This window comes from Dunckerocampus dactyliophorus, chromosome 8 (assembly GCF_027744805.1).
Source record: "Dunckerocampus dactyliophorus isolate RoL2022-P2 chromosome 8, RoL_Ddac_1.1, whole genome shotgun sequence".
Taxonomy (NCBI): Eukaryota; Metazoa; Chordata; class Actinopteri; order Syngnathiformes; family Syngnathidae; genus Dunckerocampus; species Dunckerocampus dactyliophorus.
The window spans coordinates 28,120,339-28,144,151 of NC_072826.1; the positions used below are offsets into that span (position 1 = coordinate 28,120,339).

At 43.2% G+C, this 23,813-nt stretch overlaps 2 protein-coding genes across 8 annotated transcripts in view; both read left to right on the forward strand.

Annotated features, from left to right (window-relative positions):
- Positions 1-2,156: 2,156 nt before the first annotated feature.
- On the forward strand, positions 2,157-17,491 carry capzb (capping actin protein of muscle Z-line subunit beta). Of its 2 annotated transcripts, none has more exons than XM_054785383.1 (9): positions 2,157-2,416; positions 9,582-9,671; positions 12,027-12,148; positions 14,403-14,516; positions 14,638-14,779; positions 14,902-15,018; positions 15,107-15,172; positions 15,255-15,331; positions 15,580-16,573. In XM_054785383.1, the coding sequence occupies exons 1-9, from the start codon at positions 2,414-2,416 to the stop codon at positions 15,671-15,673; spliced, it is 825 nt and encodes a 274-aa protein (XP_054641358.1). In that variant the 5' UTR covers positions 2,157-2,413; the 3' UTR covers positions 15,674-16,573. The 2 variants fall into 2 exon arrangements, with proteins under 2 accessions (XP_054641358.1, XP_054641356.1); XM_054785381.1 differs by lacking the exon at positions 15,580-16,573 and adding an exon at positions 16,587-17,491 and having other exon boundaries at positions 2,164-2,416.
- A 2,307-nt stretch (positions 17,492-19,798) lies between these two features.
- celsr2 (cadherin, EGF LAG seven-pass G-type receptor 2) overlaps positions 19,799-23,813 on the forward strand; it is a 94,549-nt gene continuing 90,534 nt past the window's right edge. For all 6 annotated transcript variants that reach the window (XR_008572222.1, XM_054784413.1, XM_054784414.1 and 3 more), the window contains exon 1: positions 19,799-23,591. Coding sequence is in view for 5 of the 6 variants with exons in the window: in XM_054784413.1 (XP_054640388.1) it covers positions 20,045-23,591 (3,547 nt within the window). In the remaining variant the exon portion in view is untranslated. The remainder of the gene's footprint in view (positions 23,592-23,813) is intronic.

Consider the following 23,813-nt stretch of genomic DNA (forward strand, 5'->3'; position numbering starts at 1 on the left):
CTGCTGGAAGTGAAAAGAAAGTGCTGTTGATGTAGATAATCCAGAATATGCAGAAAAGATAGCGGTTTAAGGGTATAATACTGTACAGTATACAGTATGTATAGGAAAATATTGACTTTGGCGTAATGCCAAGTGTGACGATATCAAATACAGTCGCTCACTAGGCAACTTTAGAGTCAACATCTCCTTGTCAGTTAGTTCTCTGGTGAATCAAAACACTGAGATATTTTCTTTGCAGTTTGCAGCTCGAACAAGAAATATGATGGCTGAAATATGATGGCTTCAACGCTGCTCCATGTCAAATGAAGCTAATTTAGTAAAAATGACTTTAGATTTTTTTCCAATAATTCTAACAGAGATTACCATCCTGTACTTTGGTTGGAGTGCTTATGGCGCCCATAAATTTCATTCAAATGTTGTTTTTAACTTCTTATTACGGATGGGCACAGATATTGATGTGGTGTGAAAAAGTGTTTGCCCCCTTCCAGTGGTGGAGCTACGTGGAGACATTTCAGGTATCAACTTATTGCCACCCCTACACGAGTAATGGTCTCACCTTGGTCACCGCGATGAAAAATTTCTGGCTCCGCCCCTGCCTCCTTCCTGATTTCTTATTTTTTTTGCATGCTTGTCACACTTAAATGTTTCAGATCATCAAACAAATTTAAATATTAGTCAATGACAACACAACTGAACACAAAATGTAGTTTTTAAATTAAACTTTTTATTATTAGGGAGAAAAACAATCCAAACCTACATGGCCCTGTGTGAAAAGGTGATTGCCCCCCTGTTAAAACATAACTTAACTTAAATTAATGGAGATCTATCAGTGTGGAAAAGGTTATAAAGTCATTTCTAAAGCTTTGGGACTCCAGCAAACCACAGTGAGAGCCATTATCCACAAGTGGCAAAAACATGGAACAGTGGTGAACCTTCCCAGGAGTGGCCTGCCAACCAAAATTACCCCAAGAGCGCAGCGACGGCTCATCCAAGAAGTCACAAAAGACCCCACAACAACATCCAAAGAACTACAGGCCTCACTTGCCTCAGTTAAGGTCAGTGTTCATGACTCCACCATAAGAAAGACACTGGGAAAGAACAGTCTGCATGGCAGAGTTCCAAGACCAAAACCACTGCTGAACAAAAAGGACATTAAGGCTCGTCTCAATTTTGCCAGAAAACATCTTGATCCCCAAGACCTTTGGGAAAATATTCTGTGGCCTGACCAGACAAATGTTGATTTTGGAAGGTGTGTGTCCCATTACATCTAGCGTAAAAGTAACGCCATAACAGAAAAAGAACATCACACCAACAGTAAAATATGGTGGTGTTAGTGTCATGGTCTGGGGCTGTTTTGCTGCTTTGCGACCGGGAAGACTTGCTGTGATAAATGGAAGCATGAATTCTGCTGTGTTGTCACTTGACAAATAGTTAAATTTGTTTGATGATCTGAAACGTGGAATGTTGTGTGGAATGTTAGAAAAGGCTTGATCAAGTGATATTATTCAAACAGAACAATAATCAGCAGAAGGCGTTTAAGGCACTTCCCACGCTAATTAAGGACACAAAAGGTAAATGGAATTTCCAGAGTTCCTGTACTTAGTCAAGACTATCTGTGCAGCAGAAATTGTGTGCATATTTTGCAAACATCCCATCGATAATGGCTTCCAATGCAAATCATTTTACTGGATGCAATTACAGCTCATATCAGAGCGAAGAAGTTCAATATTCTAAACTGCCGGTTCACGCTCTAACCAGCAAATGAACTGTAAAAGGTTCCCGAGCCTTTTAACTGGTCTCTTAGTCTTAACTGAACTCTTGAAATGAAAAACAGTTTGCATGATATTCTCATTTATTCAGATAATCTCATTTATTGAGATGATCGAAAGTTGTGCTCAGTTTTAGTCCTGTGTGTATAATGTCAACATCAAAATGAAGCCACAAATGTAGTATTAAAGAGTACTGTTACACTTATTTCACGCCATGAGCGCATTTACTACGAAAGGATAGCGACGAAAAAGCCTTGAAGTTGCAAGAATAAAGCTCGTCTATTCCAGTAGGTGAAGAGCACCACTCCTCTCTTGCCATACTTGGCAATGCCTTTCTTGCTCCGTCGCTATTGGCTGGAGCGGAGGCGGCCCGGAGTGACCCGGACATGCTTGCCGAGGCCCGCTGCCTGACTGCAGCCTCTCCTTCCTGTAAGACCGGTTGAGGAAGTGAATTTCGCTGACAGGGCTGGGTTCACTGAGGGAGAGGCGAACAAAACATCTACCACAGGGGGGACTGACAACAAAACAAGAAAAAAAACACAACAAGCGGCGAGAGGAGCGGTTTGACAAACCATTCGAAGTCTATAAGGCGTACAGTCACCTGTGAAATCCATCTCCCCTGCCCCACTGAGATCGCCGCAGACATGGTAAGGGTCGCGCGGTTCGAGCCTGGGCGACTTTTGGTGGGCTAGCTAACGGCTACGGGTGCTAAGCTAAGCTAAGCTAGGCTAGGCTAGGCTAGCACTAGCTGGTAACCTGAGAGGAGCAACTGGAGGTGGTCCAATAGTTGACTGTTCATAAAGTATGCGTTTGTTACCTATAATTTTAACGTATGTTTGATTTTCAACAATTTAACTTAATTAGCGCCGAAGCAAGAAGCCGCTTCCTCCAGCTAGCTAGCCTGCTGTTAGCAAAGCTCGGCGCCTCGGTCGGCGTAAAGTTAGCACAGGATGTTTTGGATTTGACACAAGTTAGTGAGCAGTATGTGCGAGGGGTCCCAATATAACACGCACTTAAATGCAGCCCTCTGGTTGTGTACCGCTCAAGCACACGCAGGTTAAAATAGTCAAACGTGTGGCGTGTTGCTAAATTAAGACGTGACTGCTCCTCCTATTCCCTGCCATGACGAGCTGTCAGTGTCAATTGATCAGCGTCTCTGCCTTTGCACTTGGTGATTGTGACACTGTTTCGGCGCAATGACAAACCACATTTTTGCACGCCACCACGTATTTGTAATTTAATTAACTTGTGTCCATGTAAGCACACATTGGGGATTCAAATATACTATCACAAGGGAGCACCTTCACTGCTTATTGCACTGTTTGGAAATCCCTGCTCATTAATTTTCTATATCACGTGCTCTCTTTAGGGTCACAGGTGAGCTGGAGCCTATCCCAGCTGACTTTTATTGAGAGGCAGGGTACACCCTGGACAGGTCACAAGTCAGTCACAGGGCACCTACAGTATAGACAAACAACCATGTCACGTTTTGTTCCGGTTAAAGCAAACTCTAGTCCGTTTGCTCTGCAAGTACGGTTTGTTTCGACAAGCCAACGAAGCCAAACGAACAAGGCGACTTTAGTGCTCAGCGAGGCGACGCCAACCGCAACAATGCATCAAAACGTCGGACGTGACGTCACCAACTGCGAGCAAAACCAGGTGATGCAAAACCCGACAGAAAGCTGAATGAAAATGAGCAACTAAAATAAGAGTTATATATAAGCCAAATGTAAACATAGGCTTCGACAAAGAGGTGTGTTGTTTGTTAGATTTTGCATTGCTTTCTTTGTACACGTCACATACGCCGCTCAATTGAGGCTCGACTTTATGCGTATGCTTTATTGAGAGCGTTATTTGCTGTGCTGACACCAGTTACAAGTGTGAAAGCTGACTGAACCGCACTAAAGTGACCGTCACATCTTTTTTTTTAGTCTCCAATCAGCTAAACAAGTGTGTTTTTGCGGGGAGCCATTGTACCTGCATGGGGGGGGAGACCGTGCAAACTCCACACAGAGATGTTCCAACGGAGATTCAAGCTCAGATCCCCTGATTGTTCTAACCACTGCGCCACCACGCTGCTGCATGCACTTCCATGTAGCCTAAATTGCGTTATGCCCGATATGGGAAGAGCAGCTGTCCCGTCTCCCCAGTCGCCCGCTCTCCCCGCAGCCTCACCTCATCCATCCTGCTGGCTCAGCTCCCCCTCCAACCCCCCACCCGCCCCCCACGCCTCCCCAACACCAACACCACCAGCACTGACCCCAAAGTTGTTGGTGTGAGCCAGTGTTTACTGGGAGACGGGAGCGCTGCCAAACACAACGTCAAAGGAGCGCAGGTGTCTGCCGGGGCAGCCTGATTCATCGTCTGAGAGTGATTCAAAGACGGGCGAAGAGAAACATTGTAGATATGACATTGCTGTTTTGGTACGGGTCGACTTTGAGGAGTGGTGTTTACAGCCTGTGACATATTTGTCTGAATAAGTATGCTTAGTTTGCGGCACAAGATATTTCATCAACATGGACGCATGAGGTGTGTTTGACGGATTAAGTGCGTCCCTTTTTTTCCCAGGTCACGTGTCTCTATGAACCTTAAAGGAACAGGCACCATCAGATTTGTTAAATTAAATTAATTTGACTATATATAAATTAAATTCACTATATAGAGTATGGGCCCTATGAAATCCATTTTATTTTTTTCCAAAATAATTTTTTTCCCCTTTTAAATTGTGTAAATTCTGTTTTTTTAATCATTTGCACTTATTTTACCAGCGTAGAGTGTGTACGTTGGTGAATGTCTGTTAATTAAAAATGTCTGTTAATTAAATGCAAAAATCCTTACATTTATTGATGCAACAGAGCCAATTTCGCCAATTCACAAACAGATGTTGCTTGGCTAGCTAACTTTTCTAGTGCGATGGTAGCCTCTGCCCACATTGCTGCAAAATCCCCAACAAACTCGTCTTGGTGGTTAAGAAAGGCGCATTCAAATCCAATTGCGTTGTTAATGTAAGATATTTTTATATTAATTTTTTTGTCTATTTTTTGGTCATACAATATGCCACAATTTACTATACAGAGGTCTGCATTTATTTGTTTGACTAGCTGGATTATTTTGGATTCTTTGTATTGATTTATTTTATAAAATGTGACTGTTATCAATAGGGGTGTCCTGATATAGCCGACGCTGCCCTGAATATTGGCTGACACTGATATCAGTATGATATAGGGAATAATTGTCAGCAACAGTCGGTATGAGGAAAAACTGACCCATTTATTTCTTGATTCATCTGATGTATAGTGTTTAGGTGTGTCCCAATCTGATATTGATATCAGATATTGAGTCGATACCAGCAGAAAAACAAATATCGGATTATACTGGCCTGTAGGGGTGTCACAAGATCTTGCGAGATTAAAATGTGACAAGATTTCTCATTCAGAAAAAACTTGTCCTGTGGTCACTAGGCTATGAACTCGATCATTTTGCTGGCCTCAATATATTGCCATGCTCATCTGTCTGTACTTTTCTTAAAAGTAATGTTAAAATCTTGTCTCATGTCGTTCTCGTGTATCTTCTCGTCTCGGCCGTGTGTATTTTTTGTTAGTCGCAAAAGACGTTGCAGCAGAGTGCAAAACTTGTCATGCACAAGTCTCCCGTGGTGGCATAGCGCCAGGGGAAGTTTAGTACGAGTAAACTCCTCGTGCATATGAAGCTGCATCACACGGGAAACTCCCACCGGACGACATGAAGTCATTAGCGAGAACAAAAAAGATGAGCAGCTCCCTGTCGGTGGTGAGTAGAGTCATGTTTAAATGCTTCATTAAGCACCTCCAACTTGGCTATATTATGCCTAGCCATTGTGGATAAAACTACTGTATACCCCACATGCATAAACAAGTAAATGGGTCAGTTTTTCTCATAACTACTATACCTGCTGATTATTGTTCTGTTTGAATAATATCACTTGATCAAGCCTTTTCTAACATTCCACACAACATTCCACGTTTCAGATCATCAAACAAATTTAACTATCTGTCAAGTGACAACACAGCAGAATTCATGCTTCCATTTATCACAGCAAGTCTTCCCGGTCGCGAAGCAGCAAAACAGCCCCAGACCGTCACACTACCGCCACCATATTTTACTGTTGGTATGATGTTCTTTTTCTGAAATGCGTTACTTTTATGCCAGATCTAATGGGATACACACCTTTCAAAAAGTTCAACTTTTGTCTTGTCAGACTGCAGAGTATTTTCCCAAAGGTCTTGGGGATCATCAAGACATTTTTTGGCAAAATTGGTTTTCGTCTTGTTTTTGCCCAGTGTCTTTCTTATGGTGGAGTCATGAACACTGACCTTAACTGAGACAAGTGAGGCCTGCAGTTCTTTCGATGTAGTTGTGGGGTCTTTTGTGACCTCTTGGATGAGTCATCGCTGCGCTCTTGGGGTCATTTTGGTTGGACGGCCACTCCTGGGAAGGTTCACCACTGTTCCATGTTTTGGCCATTTGTGGATAATGGCTCTCACTGTGGTTTGCTGGATTCCCAAAGCTTTAGAAAAGACTTTATAACTTTTATAACTTTTCCAGATGGATAGATTTCAATTAATCTCAGTTAAGTTCTGTTTTAGCGAGGGGGGCGCGCAGTGACGTTTTCACACAGGGCCTTGTACGATTGGATTTTTTTTCTCCCTTAATAACAAAAACTTTAATTTAAAAATTTAAAAATTTAGTGTTCGGTTGTGTTGTCATTGACTAATATTTAAATTTGTTTGGTGATCTGAAACATTGAAGTGTGACAAACATGCAAAAAACAATAAGAACTCACGAAGGGGGCAAACACTTTTTCACACCACGAAGTCAAAAGTATGATTTGTGCTGGTATCAGATTGATATCTTTATCGGATTGGAAGTGAAAAAGTTGTATCGGGACACCCCTAGTGCTAGCAGATGCTGATGTTGTGATCATGTGGTTACTGCACTGAATAAAGGCGCTGCCGCTGGATAGAAGTGCTGGTTCAGAGTCTGAATGGGCTGCTTGTATCGCAGTGCCATTATCGGAGATTTTAAACGCAGGTCGATGTAAACCGATGGCTGATATTGGACCGATATCAATATCACATTGGGACACGCCTAGTTATCAGTTCAGTCGCATGCAAGTTATTTTATGACTCGTGTATGTTTTTGTCAAAATTGCCTCAAAGCTGTCACCCTAAGGGACACACTACATACACACTAGTTGTCAGCGTATCGGTTATTGTATATGGAACGCTTATTGTTGGCTGCTGGCCATCTTGTTTTTTGTTTTGTTTACTCCCGACTACAACACTTGAGAGCAGCTCTTTGGAAGCTCCAAGTGGAATATTTCCAGCAGTCTACAACGTTGCGTAATGTCTCAGTGTAGTCATTGACGTCATTGCAACACAGCACGGTGGCCCCTGGGGTTTGTTCTCTTTAAATATTACAAAAATCGAAAGATTATGTAGCTGAATGACAGAAATATCAAAATGATGACTTTATAATTCTAAAACATTGCAAAGTTGGGATGAGCATTTGATTACTAGTAAAATGAACCATCAACTGTAATTTTTTAAATTTATTAATGGGATAGATCGAAAAGCGCTTTCTGACTGTTCTGAACTCCTGTTTCCATCCTTGTGTGGTTTTAATGATTTGATTAGTAGGAGTGGAGGTCTGCAAGCGAGTGTGTTCCTCCTCGTTTCCGTGAGTTTCATGTTGTGGCTGGTCTCTCCCTGTTTTTCATTGCATGTTTAAGGGAGAAAACCCCTCAGGGGGAGGCTCTGCTCTGTGCTCCCCTCTACTTTCTCACTCTTAAGTCCCAGGAGACCTTTAAAAACCGGTCACACCACTTTGCTACTCCTCTGTCTGGTCACGCAGTTGGGCGTTAAGTTGGGCTGAGCAGTATTTGCCTACTAATACTAAAAAACAGTTAGCAAATATGGCTAACGCAAGGTTAAAGGCGTCACGTGAAGGGTGTATTGGATTGCCGTTGAAATGCGTTCATTTGAACACTTGAAAGGAGGGCGCTGGAAACCTGACTAGACCGTATAAACAGGAAAGATGACCTTTGGTTTATAAGAAGTCAACCACTTTATTCAGCATGTCCCCAAGTAACCAAACGCGTACAAAAACAAACCTCTACAAACAATTTGCAATGTGACCAAAAAAGGAATGAGATTTTGTATTCATTAAAATGGACTTGCCAAGTTTAATCAGTTCAGCTTTGCATCCTCAATTTAAAAACAAAAACCAAAAAAACAGCTAAAACCGCTCATTCCTCCATTATTTTTAAGTAACAACTTGCCATTTCATTTATTTACTTGGAAAATACTCACATGACACACTCACATGAGTGTAATGCAACACAAACACAACTTTGCCTGCAAGACTGTCAACACACAGTCTGATCTAATCCAAAATGATGATGAGGTTTTGCAGTTCCTTGCGCTCAAGGGGGAGGGATGGGCCTAATTGATGAATTTATCAGTAAGAATTGGGTCGATTGTGTGCAGTAGGCACGGGCTGGTCACCGGTTTCAAGGTACACCGCAGTATGAAAAAGTCACGGTTTCAAAACCGCTCAAATTTTGCATCATACTGCTTCTACGATATGAGAGAAAGTGGACGTCCAGCGCAGACACTACACTGGAAATACTTTGTCACGTCCTGTGTTACAAACGGGGCTTCGATGTGTTGAAACCACAGGCGTGTGCTGTGGTGCCATTCGTCGGGCGTAGATAGCAGTGGCGTTATGCATTGAGCAGCTTACTCTCCACTGAAGAACAAGCAACAACCACTTAACAACGTCTCAGTTGCTAACAGCAATCACATGACCCACAAACAGAAGTTTGTGAAAAAGTGTGACCTGCCACTATGAAATAACGTAACATTATGAGTTAAAATAAAAAATAAAATGTTGTGACCTTCTGGGCCCACGTGATTGCATTTATTTGCGTTTTGCTTAAAAAAAAAATTGTTAATAAAATATTTGTGTTTTAGGATTAGCTACAGTAGACTACAACGGAATATTAGGGCCATATTGGAGAAAAAAAAAGGAAAATAAAGAATAAAGTCAATCTAATTTTGACATTTTTATGTATTTTATTTTGTTTTCAGGTTTTCTTATTGTTTTTAAGTTTTAATTGCTCTTCTACTTTTTCTTATTTTTTGTTCTCTTTTAATACTTGTCACATGTTGTCTATTTTATTTAAAAAAAATAGCATTTTTTTTTATTTGTACAGCACTTCGGGGCAGCATGATTTGTTTTCAAATGTGCTTTATAAATAAACCGTGACCTTGTAAATTTACGGGAATAAAGTCGTAAATTTCAGATTTTTTTTTTTTATGTGGCACTAATACTCTGTCGTAGAAGACCAGATTGAGAACTGCATTTTATTTTATTTTTTTTATTTATTTGGAAAGAATTTAGTTATTTTTATATATAATAAGTGTTCCACTTTCATCATGTTATTTTGTATGGTTTAAAAATGACTGTTTTGACTTGATTTTTTTCTCTTTTCAATAAAGATGTTTAAAATGAACACATTTTAGAGTAGTTATCATAGTCACATCATAGTCATCATACTGTCAGAATCTCATACCAGCCTATGCCTGGTGTGCAGTTTGCGTGTCTTGAAGCAGTCCAGGCAAAATGGAGTGCACTACTTGGCTGCAGCCAGTAGAGGCGCTGCTGCTTCAGTCTCAACTACACAGTTTTTTTTTAAATGGCCTGAATTTTGACTGGACAAGTCTGTCACATATGTATATATATATATGTGTGTGTGTGTGTGTATTTCAGAGTGAACAGCAGTTGGACTGTGCCCTGGACCTGATGAGGCGTCTGCCTCCTCAGCAGATCGAGAAGAACCTCAGTGACCTCATTGACCTGGTGAGTTACAGTCCGTTTGTGGTCGTCTCGTCAGATGTCACGCTTGTGCAGTTTGCTGATCTCATTGCTTCCACGACGTTTCGGAACAAGTAATTCCCAACAGTCCCATGGTGGAGTCATTTGCATTGGTGACAGGTCATCACGGGAACTGGGGGCTCCGTATCCGCGAAACTTGGCCTCTATTATTTCCGCGTTAACGGAACTGCGGAATTGGCCAATAAAAATGGGAATTGTGGAAATTGACATAGTGTGAATGAAATGCTGTCAGCACGAGGAGAAGGAAGGTTTGTGTGGGGAAATATTTCCCCAGCGGACCTAAACAAACACTACCACCACATGAATGTGCCTTGCAGAATACCCCTAGTATCGTATCGCAATGGTGGGTGTGTGTGATCCAAGATGGCTGAGTAAACAAGCAATGCTGGGAGTAGTGAATTTCTCTTGGAGATGAATAAAGTATCTATCTAGTCCACACACATTTTTAATAAAACCACAAGATTCAACGTGCCTAAAGGTATAGTACAGTTTGTTACGCGCAATATTTTACGATAACCGAGGCAGTTTACGTTTCTGTTTTTAGGACTCTACATGTTCTAATAGAATGAGCGAAAAGAATGAAAAATTGTGTACCTTATGCAGTGATGAAAGAAAGAAAGAAGGAGCAAAGCAGTGTTCCAAGTTAAAAAAAAACAAAAAACTAAGGATAAATACGGATAAATGAATAATAAGAGTGAATAAAACCAAAATAAAAATGAAAAATACAAATTTAATATATGTTGAATATAAAAAATAAATGAATGTAAAATAAGGCATAACAATAAATGAGATTAAAGATTTTTTTTTTTCCCCACACGCCTTAAAACCTGTGGCTTAAATAATGATGCAGCTAATTGATGGATTAAAGAACTACAGTTCCCATGAGTGCAGATTCAGGAAGTAGCGAAGTGGATGCTAATGTCACGTTTTGAAGTCTTATGCAGTGTTTTTTTTCTCTCTCTTAAGTTTGGTAGGTGAGCTCAATAATCTGAAATTTACAGTAATTAGAAAATAAAATAAATTTAAGAGATTAAAAAAATCGAACCCAATGTCTTCCACCGCTGACAAAGGCTGGTCATCTCGTCCGATGAATTCATAAATTTTTCGGGTTATTTGCTTGGCCTTCTGACTGTCACACACATACGGGCGAGTTTTGTCTCTTGAAATGTTAAAGCTTTTTATCGTGCCACCCCCGCGAGATATTTTTCCTGGCATGTGTTGGCAGGTAAGTTCCACACGGCAGACATGTTTGTTTTGTTTTGGCACACCTGCGCAGTGTGAAGGACAGTGGGACACTACGCTGCACGCCGGGTCTTTGCAGGCTGCAATAGTACGAGCCACAGGTGATCAGCTTTTGTAATCGCCGTTGAAAGGCATTTATCGGCTTACGCCAATCACGCGCTTTCTCAATGAAATTGTCTGATACTGATCGTTGGCCGATCGATCAGAGCATCCCTAATAACTGCGGTAGTAAAGCACTGAATGAAACATTGTATGATGCATTAATACATGCAGGGTTTGGATTAAAGATAGTTTATGGCATTGAATTCCTTAATTTGTTTTCTCTAAATTGACTTAGAAACAAACTTTTATTTATTTACTGTGGCTAAAAGACAAAAAAACCCCCAAATCTACAGTTTTACCATTATTTATTGAAAGTGCTTGGTGCATTTAACCAGAGCACTTCACAAACAAATGTAAATGAAGCACTCGTACTTGTGTGTGGTTCCACCCATGCCCCACCTGCTCACCTTCCACCTCTCTCCCCCTGGGCATCAGCATTTCCTCGCCCATTTCCTGTGTGTACGATAGTTAGTGGTTATTACCGTTGCTGTCAATCACTTGTGTGTGCCAACATAGCTGCCTGGCACCATCCTGGCTCCATCTCTTCATATCACCTGAAATCACCTTGCCTTTCTGTGCACCCTCTCTTTTCACTCCCCTTTTCTAGTCCCACTCAGACTGCTGCCAGGTGTGTGTGTGTGCGCGTGCACAGTGAGGGAATGTGGGATCCTTTTTAAGGAAAACAGGGCCTCTTTTGTGTTTGTGCAACGATGCAGTGAACATAGCGGGCCCATGTCAGTCTGTGAGAAGTCATTTGTACCCCCTTATCCTCAACATATAAAGTTTCCTACTGGTATTTTATTCCTCCTTTGCTTATTAAGGCATGCTGGAATGTCAGCCTTAAATGGAGGCATTCTTTTCTGCGCTCTGTGTAATCTTGTTGCTGTTGCTTGAGTTTGTTTTCATAACCATCAGTTTGTCTTTGTGACAAACAAAAACACTGCTGAGGGTTTCCCTCCCTGTCTCTGCGTCCAGGTTCCCAGTCTGTGTGAGGACCTTCTCTCCTCTGTGGACCAGCCCCTGAAGATTGCCCGGGACAAGGCAGTGGGGAAAGACTATCTGCTCTGTGATTACAATCGGGATGGTGACTCCTACAGGTATGGTGTAGAACTGCGACCCGGGTCATGAGTCAAACAAGACCACCCAGAGTGCAAAAGAACATTAAAATGTTTGACGTCTAAAATCTTGGTTTCTTAGAGATGTAATTTAATTTCTCATCAATCAAAATTGAATCTGGATCGGATCTGAATGTGTACCATGTGACATTGCAGCTTTCCCTGCATACACATAATAAATCTAGTGCATATCACATTTACAGTAAATAATAGGGGTGCACGATAATTACCGTGATGATATGAGGGAATTATGATGTCATACCGATAAAGCCAATAACATTAAAAATAGCTCTGATAACTGATAATTTAGAAAAACACTCCAATGAGGCAAGATTACCCATACTGTGCGGGTCCTTTCTTCTCCTGCCTGTGATGTTAATGGCCTGTCGTAACTAACATTTGAGCTCACTTGTAAACAAACATTCACTTTCCGAGGAGGACATTTTGTGTGCTAAAAAACAGACCACACAAAAAACCTTATCAGCCACTTGAAACGCCAGCGCCGCTGTGTTTCAAAAGTGCAAAAGCATTGCCAGAGACCCCCATGGCAGCACATCGGCTGCTCGGAGCATATGTCTGAATATAGTGCATTTTGCTGGGCCACAGCAGGTGGCTCCCTCCCCTTTAGTCTGGCTCTCCTGATAGTAGTGATGTGGTGGTAGTAATGTCATGACACTTAATGAAGGACAAATCAACAGGTACAAGTGGTCAAATCCAACTTTGTTTGAGTCCTTCATACCTCCAGGTATGCACAAACTAAATCAAAATTTTTAAAAAGCGGATAAAAAAAGTTAAGTTTGTACCATATCAGTCCTGAGAAGCAGAAAGTAATCGGTATCTGTTTGGGGAAATACAACAAGATATAGTGTATCTCTAATATTAAAAAAATATATATACATACAGGGTATATGAAATAACATCCCTATAGTCACCCTTTCTTCTAAACTTAAGCCAAAAACGTACCACTTCCACATGGGATTGGAGGAGAGCTTCATGAGTTCATGCAATGTTAAAGTAATGTAATGTAAACTAATGTTGTGTCATTACTGCCACCTAGTGACCAGATTAATACATATTACTTGTATTTCAATATGTTTTGATGCTACAGTCTACCACAAAACAGCCATCATTTATTAATTAATTTCTGAAAACCCTTGATATTTAATGAGGGAGTGATAATCGAACCAATTTCAATTGTTTTGAATCAATATACCCTATGTTCTTTCAGTCGACTTAATGTACATGTGTGGTACCAAGCAAGTGGCATGTTGAGTTATTGTAAAATAAGGAGTACATTTATACAATGTAAAATATATCTAACATCACTCATCGTTGACATGCACTAGTAGCAGTTTAGAAGAAAAAACATCATGCATGTGTTCCTCTTGGTCACCCTCTGGGTTTGGGTTTATATGGGAATATAATGGCAAATGAACATGAACATTTTGTCACAAGCAACCAAGCTCGTAAAAAAAAGCAACAATTTTTGATTCGCACATTTTGTAAATAGAGCTTTGATCAGCTTCTTCCATTGAACAAACCAGAACAAAAACAAAGAGATTGACTTTGGTGCCACCTGCCAGTTTTAACTGCATCTCAGTTCCCTTCCATAGGCTAATCTGCACTTCTGCAAATTTCCATTTTATTCCATCCATCTATTCATCTTCTATGCTGCTTATCCTCACTAGGTCCGCGGGTATGCTGGAGACTATCCCAGCTGACTTCGAGCGAGAGGCGGGGTACATCATGGACTGGTCGCCAATCAATTGCGGGCACATATAGACAAACATTCACTCTCACATTCATTCCTATGGACATTTTAGAGTCGCAGATTTAACCTTATATGCATGTTTTTGGAATGTGGGATGAAACCGGAGTACCCGGAGAAAATCCACGCACGCACGGGGAGAACATGCAAACTCCACACAGAGATGCCCAATGGAGATTCGGACCCAGATTTTCCCGATCTCCTGACTGTGTGGCCAACATGCCAGCCACGCAGCCTTCCATTTTATTCCTGCCTCTAAATTCCCAATAATTCCCACAGAACATCCAAAAGTAACCAAAATTAACAAAACAAAAGTTGCTAGAGATCGCATAAGAAGTGGCCATTTTTTTTAAAGTACAGAACAGTTGTCGTGTTTTCATGTTTGTAATATTTAACTGCCAAATATGGGAGCTATATAAATATGTTTGTAACAGCGCTTTACACATGTTGCACTTCCTGACACTTCAGATCCCCATGGAGCAATAAGTACGACCCGCCCATTGATGACGGCGCCATGCCTTCAGTTCGCTTGAGGAAACTGGAGATCGAAGCCAATAACGCCTTCGACCAGTACAGAGACCTGTGAGTGCCCCTGAAGCAGTCTCACACACACACAGACACTCACACACACACACACACACACACACACACACACACACACAGGAACACGCCCTCAGTGTGACTCCTGATTTGTTGTTTTTAGGTACTTTGAGGGTGGCGTGTCGTCAGTGTACCTCTGGGATTTGGACCATGGCTTTGCTGGAGTCATTCTAATCAAAAAGGCCGGGGATGGATCTAAAAAGATCAAAGGGTGCTGGGACTCCATCCACGTGGTGGAGGTGCAGGTGGGTCCACTAAAAATGCTTTGCTCTCTTTTGAATTTTCCCCAAAACACCCAGAACAACCCGATTGAAGAGCAATCATACATCTGTCAGAGATGCATCCTTTATCGCATTCATGCCTGCAGGAGAAGTCCAGCGGACGAACTGCTCACTACAAACTCACCTCCACCGTCATGTTGTGGCTGCAGACAACCAAGAGCGACTCTGGCACCATGAACCTGGGGGGCAGCCTCACAAGACAAGTAAGTACAGCGTCAAACTTCAGCCGGTCGATCTGCTTGGTCTGATGCCGCCACGCATCAACTGGCTTTGCTTCTTTCCCCTTCACAGACGGAGAAAGATGAGACAGTTGGAGAGTCCTCGCCCCACATCGCCAACATCGGCCGCCTTGTAGAGGTCAGTCGAGCTTTTCTAGCAAGGCCGACGAGTTGGCTTTTCTTTTAAAACTCCTGCTAAGTGTTGGATGGTCTTGTTGCAGGATATGGAGAACAAGATTCGCTCCACGCTGAATGAAATCTACTTTGGGAAGACCAAGGACATTGTCAACGGACTTAGGTAAGGAGCCATAAGGGCATGTGTGTGCTCTTGTTTGCATTTAAGAGCTTCAATAGCATTTCCTATCGAGTATCCTGCTTATACTTGCATTTATTTATTATCTTTTCACTTATTTATTTTGTGTGTACACAGCATATCTCCTGTCCCATTCTCCTCCACCCTTCCTGTCTTATTTTCTATATAAATTGCTTTTCAACCTTCATCACCTGTCCATGCTGTCACCCCACCTCCTCTTTTTTGTGCTCTAGATCTATTGAGTCTTTGCCTGATAACCAAAAGTACCGGCAGCTCCAGAAGGAGCTGTCGCAGGTCCTCACCCAGCGTCAGATCTTCATTGACTAGGGTCGCAGGTACAGCCTGTGGCATGGGCAGTGTTGCACGCGTGTGGAAAAATGTACAAACAGGAGTAACTTGCGCAGACGGATATTGTTCCTGTTCAAAATCTCACTCAAGTGGAAATCACTGATGGCGCCTGTGAGGAAGCAAATGTCACTAACCATGTCTGATTATTCAAAGCAGACCAGCCTGATGTTTATTAGCAGTTTTTTTGTCTGTGTTTGTGTATGTGTTAAGCACTTTACTAACTTCTTATTTGAGCAAAATGGTTCAAAAGTTGCACAACATGTTGAGCTCCGGAAAACAGAAGGCAAGCTTTTTTTCATTAATGAGTGTTTGTTCGCAGTAAAAAAAAAAAAAATTAAAAAAAAAATCATTTGTAGACTGATTTAGTGCAACTGCGCTGCAAAGACCTGGATCAAATAAAGAAACAGCAGGCTCATATCCAGTGGGTTATGTTGGAAGGGATACTTACGTTCATATAAGTGCATTATATATCTCATTTTTCAATGTAAATAATAATTAGGGGTGCATGAGAAAGTGGAAAGGAAAACGTAGCTTTTACCACATGGTCATTCATGAACAAATATGTTGCACACACTGCAGCAACATGTTACAAGAGCGTAAAGGAGCAAACTGCTCACACCAACGGGTGAGTGGTGTAATGGACCTTGTAACGCGCATGCAGAGGCAGACATGTTTACGAATGCTTAAAGGAAAACTGCACTTTTTGGGGGGGAAAAGGTCATTCCGCCTGAATCATTTTTTTATGAACTTTTGAAAAACTGCGAGGGCGCGATGTTCAAACCACGACGTAGCGAAGGACTGCTGTATTCTTCCACAGATTGCCGTCTTCTTCCCTCGTCTTGTTTTGGCACACACTGACTGTTTGTCCTGTTTGTCTCTGTCGCCCTCACAGGAGTGTTCAAGGTCTGGCCGACATGTCAAAGCAGGAGGCTTTGCAAAAAGAACTGTTCAAGGCGCTCAAACAGAAAAACCAAAGCTAGAGATGCTACTGTCGTGTCCGTTTCTCATCCGCCACTTCCTCTTCTTGTTTCTTTCCGTCTCTCCCCTCTCCCTCCATGCCTCCTCGGTGCGGCCCGCACTCTTGTTTCTTCGTGGGGGGGGAAAAAACAACAACAAAAAGGAGAAGATGCTTAGCTTTTCTCTCTCTTTCTCTGCTGTCAACTTTAGTTGTTTTCATGTATCTCACATGTTCTGAAGCCATTCGCTCACACTCCCTTTCCCCTTCCTCTCCATTTCATGAATTTAACGACGGTTAACAGTCACCTTGCAGCGTGAGGGTCGGTGTCGTACTTATCCTAGCCCCTCCCCCTGCCTCTCTCAGTCGGATGCGAGCGATCTGTATTTCCTGTCCTGCTCTCTCCTCTCTGACGAGGACAGGTGACGTCGCCCCTCCCTCACCTTAGGTTTATTTGTCCCTTTTATTTCTTGCCAACACGCGGGCGGCTTTTTGGCTTGCGCGGGAACACTTGTACTCGTCATCTCTCCGCATGCATGCGAGCCTGCGCGGGAGCCGCTGTCAAGTCCATGGAATTCAAGAATGACCCCGCCTCCTAATCACACTGTGTATAACATAACAGTTTACCCCCCCCCAAGCCTCTGTTTTACCTCCATCTCTTGTCTCTTGCTCACCTTCTACGTCTTTGTTGGGGGTCACAGTTTTGTCTTTGTGTCAGTGGAAACCTTTGACCGTTTCCATTTTGGAGGGGAATCTTTGTATTTTGTTTTTGTTTTTATTTTGTAATGCTTATGATTCATATTGTATTAGAGCCTCCAGCAACAATAAAAATGGGAAAAAGCTATTGTTGTTCTGCTTGTTTTTGGGACTTTGTCCAGTAGCGGTGGGTGTTGTGTGGATTATTGGTTGATTGAGGCAAAATGAGGCGCACTGCAACCAGGAGGTGCTGTTGTCTTTCAGGCTATGTGCGCACCAATACGGATGTTCTTCAAAGCTGTATTTCTCTGTGTGTTTAGCCAGTTGCAGGTTTAGGCCTTTTTGGAAAACTCGGGCCAGGGGAAAGACTGGGGAAAAAAAAAGACTCCGGCCTGAGCATCTGTATAAAACACAACTTTTTGGCTTGTGTCTTATGTGCAATATTATGTAGTGTTATTGAAACATAACAGAACGCGAAGCACTTGTACAACTTGTAATAAAACAAATGTTTCCAGGCATCTCCTTTTAAAAATATACATATTATTGTACATTTTGTATATCACTATATTAATGAACAAGATTCATTATAATGCATGACAGCCAGTGAAAGCGTGTTTTCTGTGGACGCTTTTTTTTTTTAATGGCCACGTGCAGTTTTGTGATTGGCAAAACAAATGGCATTTACGTACAGCTTAATTTGACTTCCTATATGATTGAAACATTCAATGCACATATTTAAGCATGTCTTATGTGTGTTGGGTGATGAAAACATGCTGCGTTAGGCCCTTTTCAAGTTTTTAGAACCACAGCAATCGATTTTAGTGGCATCAAAAACTGTAAATATTTGTTGAATGTGCTCTTAACCAATCATATTTCTCATATAGCCTATGTTTTGACATTTATTCTGCACTTGTTTGGTAAGTAATAATGCTGTTATGTTGTATGGAACCGGTTATGTACGAATGTAAGCTAACTCTTCATTTGCAGATTTGTTGATGCACACTACATCTGGTAAGTAACTCATTCCTTGTGGCGTTTCTGGAGATTTGTGTACTTCCATTCAGTCATGCAACAATCGTTTGCATTTTTATACTTTAAAATAAGAAATGCACACACAGTAAAGCCGTGGAACATGGAGGAGCAGCCTGGCTGTGTAAGTGCAGGGTGTCCGCTAGATGGCAGTGACACACCGATAGAATACAGTTTCGTGTGTTTTCCACCTCGTTTAGATACTACACAAAAAAGAAAATACTTAAAAATTCTAATTATAATTAGAAAGATATTATTTTTCAAAATGTAATTGCATAAAAATAAAACTAAAATCGAAAAAATATTTTATTAAAAATGTTTTAGTACAGCAAATACTAATATATACTTAAAAAAATAAAGTCTTAAGAATATTCAAATTAATGCAACAGAAAAAAAAATATATATATATATATAGAAAAAATACTACAATGAAAATATTTGTACATTTAATAGAAACTAAACAATACTTGAATAAAAGGAAAATTGAAATGAATACAAAAAACTAAAATGTTATAGTAAAAAAAATAAAATAAATAGATACTTAAAAACAATAATACTTTATCGAACAGAAAAAAATACTTTATACAAAGCAATCTAATAGACAAACAAAATACTAATACAGTATCAACAAATGAATAAATATGTATTGTAAATCAATCTAACATAACGCTGAGAAAAATGCTATAAAAACATACTTCAGAGTAAGTAAGTAATAAGTAAATGCTATTATATACTTAATAATAACGAAAATACGTCTAATATAAAAACATTTTAAAAAATAATTGTAATAATTACAAAAAAATTGAATAGAAAATAAACATTAAATTAAAAAAATATATATGTAAAAAAATTTAGCGGAAAAACCCTTCAAAATATACTTCAAAATAAAAAATCGAATCAATCTAATAAAAAGATACTCCATAATTACAAGAAAATGATACGTACATCTCATAGTAAAATGGCAACAATGATTTGATGTAAAATAGTGAAGTGAAATGACCTTGCCATGCTATGTCAAGCGAATCGCTGCGAAGCCAAACTTCGAGGAATGTTTTTTTCTGTTCTATTAATGAGTAAACCCCTGTAGGGGTGTCAGTCACACAAGTTGGTCACTTATTTCTTCTTTTTTGGCAGCGCTGGGCTTCCATCTGAAACAAAAAGAAAAGAAGCCTGCAAAGTTGGTCGTTATTAGTCAAAGTTACATAAGAGAATGAGTGAAAGTGATGACACTTTCCAGTGTTGTCGTTTAATAAATGAAGCTCCGGTGGAAGTCTTCATTTATTTCCACTGGCAGCCTGCGTTTGTGGAGCTCTTCATACACACACACACACTTGCATACACACACGCACGCTCACGCAGGCAGGGTTTATGTTAATGAGCCGCTGTGCGCTCGGAGCCATTTTCACCATTCAAGCAGAGTTCGGCGGACAGAGAGGATGTGTGGTTGTGCTTGTCTACGTGTGTGCATGTGTTAGTGTGTGTTCGCGTGTGTGTGTTTGTGTGACAAAGCTCGCTGCGGATATACCTTCCTTGCAAACACAAAAACTAGCTCAGAGAAGTGCGTCCGCCGGGAGAGAGCATGGCTCCTCTGCAACAAAGAGAAAGTCTCCGGTGGAAAGTTTAAGGAGCTCCTCTCTTCTCTTCAAACTTTGGACGCACATCGAAGAGCCATGCACTTCCTTCAACTGGATTACCTTTTTCTTTTCCTGTGGTGGGAAGTGGCCGCGCCGGTGTCCAGCTACGCGGTTCACCTCAGCGAGGACGCCCGGCCGAGGACGGTGTTGGCCGGCGTGGAGCAGCGCGCGCGGTGCGCTCTGGATCAGGTGCTCGCTCCGAGACCCGCTGAGCGCTTCTTGGACTCGGACCCCGCAGCGGGAACGGTGTTTCTGTCACACTGGATAAAGTGCGGCTCTCTACGCTCCAACCCGTTCACACTGTACACCGTGTCCGACTGTGTGGACTCCGTGGGTTCCGGCTACCGACACCTCATCACCAGCCGCTATGACGTGCACATCCACGGGGGGAACTGCTCCAAAAAGCGCGCACTGAAAGCAGAATGGGACATGGAGGTGCTTAGTTTGTTGAGCCCACGCAGCCATAAGCCGGCACAGTGCCACAGAGCAGGCTCTGCTTTATTTCCAGTAGGGGGGCTGCTACCTGGAAAGCCCACACGCTGCAGAGTCACCCCTGGAGGTCACTTCTACTTCTCAGAGGGGAACTTGTTTGTGTCTGAGACTCTATGCTGGACCCAGGACACCCTCCTGGAGCTGGACTTGCTCTGCGACGTCCTGGTAGGAGATGGCTCTACCAGAGTGAACCCCGTCTTTGTCCACTGGCGTGTTGGACGGGGTCCTTTTACTCAGAAACACATCAGCAAGCTGTTAGAAAAGGCAGCTCTGTCCAACACTGGGATGGTGGGCAGAAGGAGGAGAAGCATAAACAGCAGCCCCCAGTTTCAGCCCCCGATGTACCAGGTGTCTGTTGCGGAAAACAAGCCAGCTGGGACGTCTGTTGTTGCTTTGAAAGCGGTGGACATGGACGAGGGTGAAGCAGGCCGGCTGGAGTATTTCATCGAGGCTCTCTTTGACAGCCGCTCAAACAACCTTTTTGCAGTGGATCCAGCCAGCGGCCTCGTCTCCACGGTGGAGGTTTTGGACCGTGAGACCAAACAGACTCACGTGTTTCGCGTGACGGCGGTGGACCATGGCGCGCCTCGCCGCACGGCTATGGCGACCCTCACTGTCACGGTCAGCGACGCTAACGACCACGACCCCGTTTTCGAGCAGCAAGACTATAAGGAGAGCATTCGGGAGAATCTAGAGATTGGATACGAGGTGTTAACGGTGAGGGCTACGGATGGTGACGCACCAGTTAACGGTAACATCCTTTACCACATCCTGAACAGTAACGGCTCCAGTGACGTGTTTGAGATTGATTCAAGGTCTGGCGTCATTCGCACCAAAGGTCTCGTAGACAGGGAGGCGGTAGAGGCATATATGTTGTTAGTCGAGGCAAACGACCAGGGTCGTGATCCTGGGCCTCGTAGCGCAACAGCTACCGTTTACATTGTGGTGGAGGATGACAACGATAACGCCCCGCAGTTTAGTGAGAAGCGCTACGTGGTCCAAGTACCAGAGGACTTGGCCCCTAATACTGAGATCCTGCAGGTGACTGCCACAGACCAGGACAGGGGGAGCAACGCCATGGTCCACTTCAGCATCATGAGTGGCAACTCCAGGGGACAGTTTTACATCGACGCTCAGACGGGTAAAATGGACCTGGTAAGTCACTTGGATTACGAGGCAAACAAAGAATACACCCTAAGAATCCGAGCTCAGGACGGTGGGCGCCCCCCTCTGTCCAACATCAGCGGCCTGGTGACGGTGCAGGTGCTGGATGTTAATGACAACGCCCCCATTTTTGTCAGCACCCCCTTCCAAGCCACGGTGTTGGAGAACGTGCCACTCGGCTATTCCATCATCCACATCCAAGCCGTGGATGCAGACTCCGGGGACAACTCCAGGCTGGATTATCGTCTCACTGAAACTATGCCGAACTTCCCCTTCAGCATCAACAACAGCACAGGGTGGATTGTGGTGGCTGCCGAGTTGGACAGAGAGAGTGTGGACTTTTACAACTTTGGAGTGGAGGCCCGAGATCACGGCTACCCCGTCATGTCCTCCTCGGCTAGCATTAGCATGACCATCCTCGACGTCAACGACAACAACCCGGAGTTCACCCAGAAGGCGTACTACATGCGACTGAATGAGGATGCCGCCGTGGGGACGAGCGTGGTGACTGTATCCGCCGTAGACCAGGACATAAACAGTGTGGTGACTTATCAGATATCTAGCGGAAACACTCGCAACCGGTTCTCCATCACGAGTCAGAGTGGAGGGGGACTCATCACTCTGGCGCTGCCCCTGGACTACAAACTGGAACGGCAGTACGTCCTGACCGTGACGGCGAGTGACGGGACGCTCTTTGACACAGCGAAGGTGTTTGTAAACGTCACTGACGCCAACACGCACCGGCCCGTGTTCCAGAGCTCACACTACACGGTGAACATTAACGAGGACCGACCTGTCGGCACCACCGTTGTCGTCATAAGCGCCACAGATGAAGACACAGGGGAGAACGCCCGCATCACGTACTTTATGGACGACAGCATCCCTCAGTTCGACATTGATCCGGACACAGGTGCCGTCACCACGCATATGGAGCTGGACTACGAGGACCAGGTGTCCTACACGCTGGCCATCACCGCCCGCGACAACGGGATCCCGCAGAAGTCGGACACCACCTACCTGGAGATACTGGTGAACGACGTCAACGACAACTCGCCGCGCTTCCTCAGGGACCACTACGTGGGCTCTGTGATGGAGGATGTGCCCGTGTTCACCAGCGTGGTCCAGGTGTCCGCCACCGATCGAGACTCTGGCCTCAACGGGAGGGTCTTCTACACCTTCCAAGGCGGGGAGGATGGCGATGGAGACTTTATAATAGAATCCACCTCTGGTATTGTCCGTACGCTGCGTAGGTTAGACAGAGAGAACGTGCCTGTTTACAGCCTGCAGGCTTTTGCTGTGGATAAAGGCGTTCCCGCTTTGAAAACTCCCATCAACATCCAAGTGACCATCCTGGACGTGAACGACAATCCTCCAGTGTTTGAGAAAGATGAGTTTGACATCATGGTGGAAGAAAACAGTCCCATTGGTGTGGTGGTAGCACTTATATTAGCGACAGACCCGGACGAAGGCAGCAATGCACAGATCATGTACCAAATCGTGGAGGGAAACATACCTGAGATGTTCCAGCTGGATATCTTCTCCGGAGAATTGACGTCGCTCATAGACCTGGACTACGAGAGCACTTCTGAGTACGTCATCGTGGTCCAAGCCACCTCTGCCCCTCTGGTCAGCAGGGCCACAGTCCACATCAGACTGGTGGACAAGAACGATAACGTACCCCTTCTCAAGAACTTCCAGATTATCTTCAACAACTACGTGACAGACAAATCCAGCAGCTTCCCGGCGGGAGTGATCGGCCGCATCCCCGCGCACGACCCGGACGTCTCTGACCAGCTGCACTACAAGTTTGAGGTGGGAAACGAGCTGAATCTGGTGCTCCTCAACCAAACGACAGGGGAGATTCAGTTGAGCCAGGCTCTGGATAACAACCGGCCCCTGGAGGCCTCCATGAGGATCTCGGTGTCAGGTAAGACTGTCTATGCAGATAACACCTTAAGTATGGCTTCCTGTGCTTACAGAGTGATTTCCAATGCTGTAGAAATATTCATGAGGGGGATTAACATTCTCTGCAGGACACCGTAGAAATCTCAACAAGCATTCAGATTCAGTGTTGGATTGAAATTGTTTATTTGATGAGTATGTGGGGGGATTCTGTAATTACACGGACCGTCATTAAGGAACTGGCTTT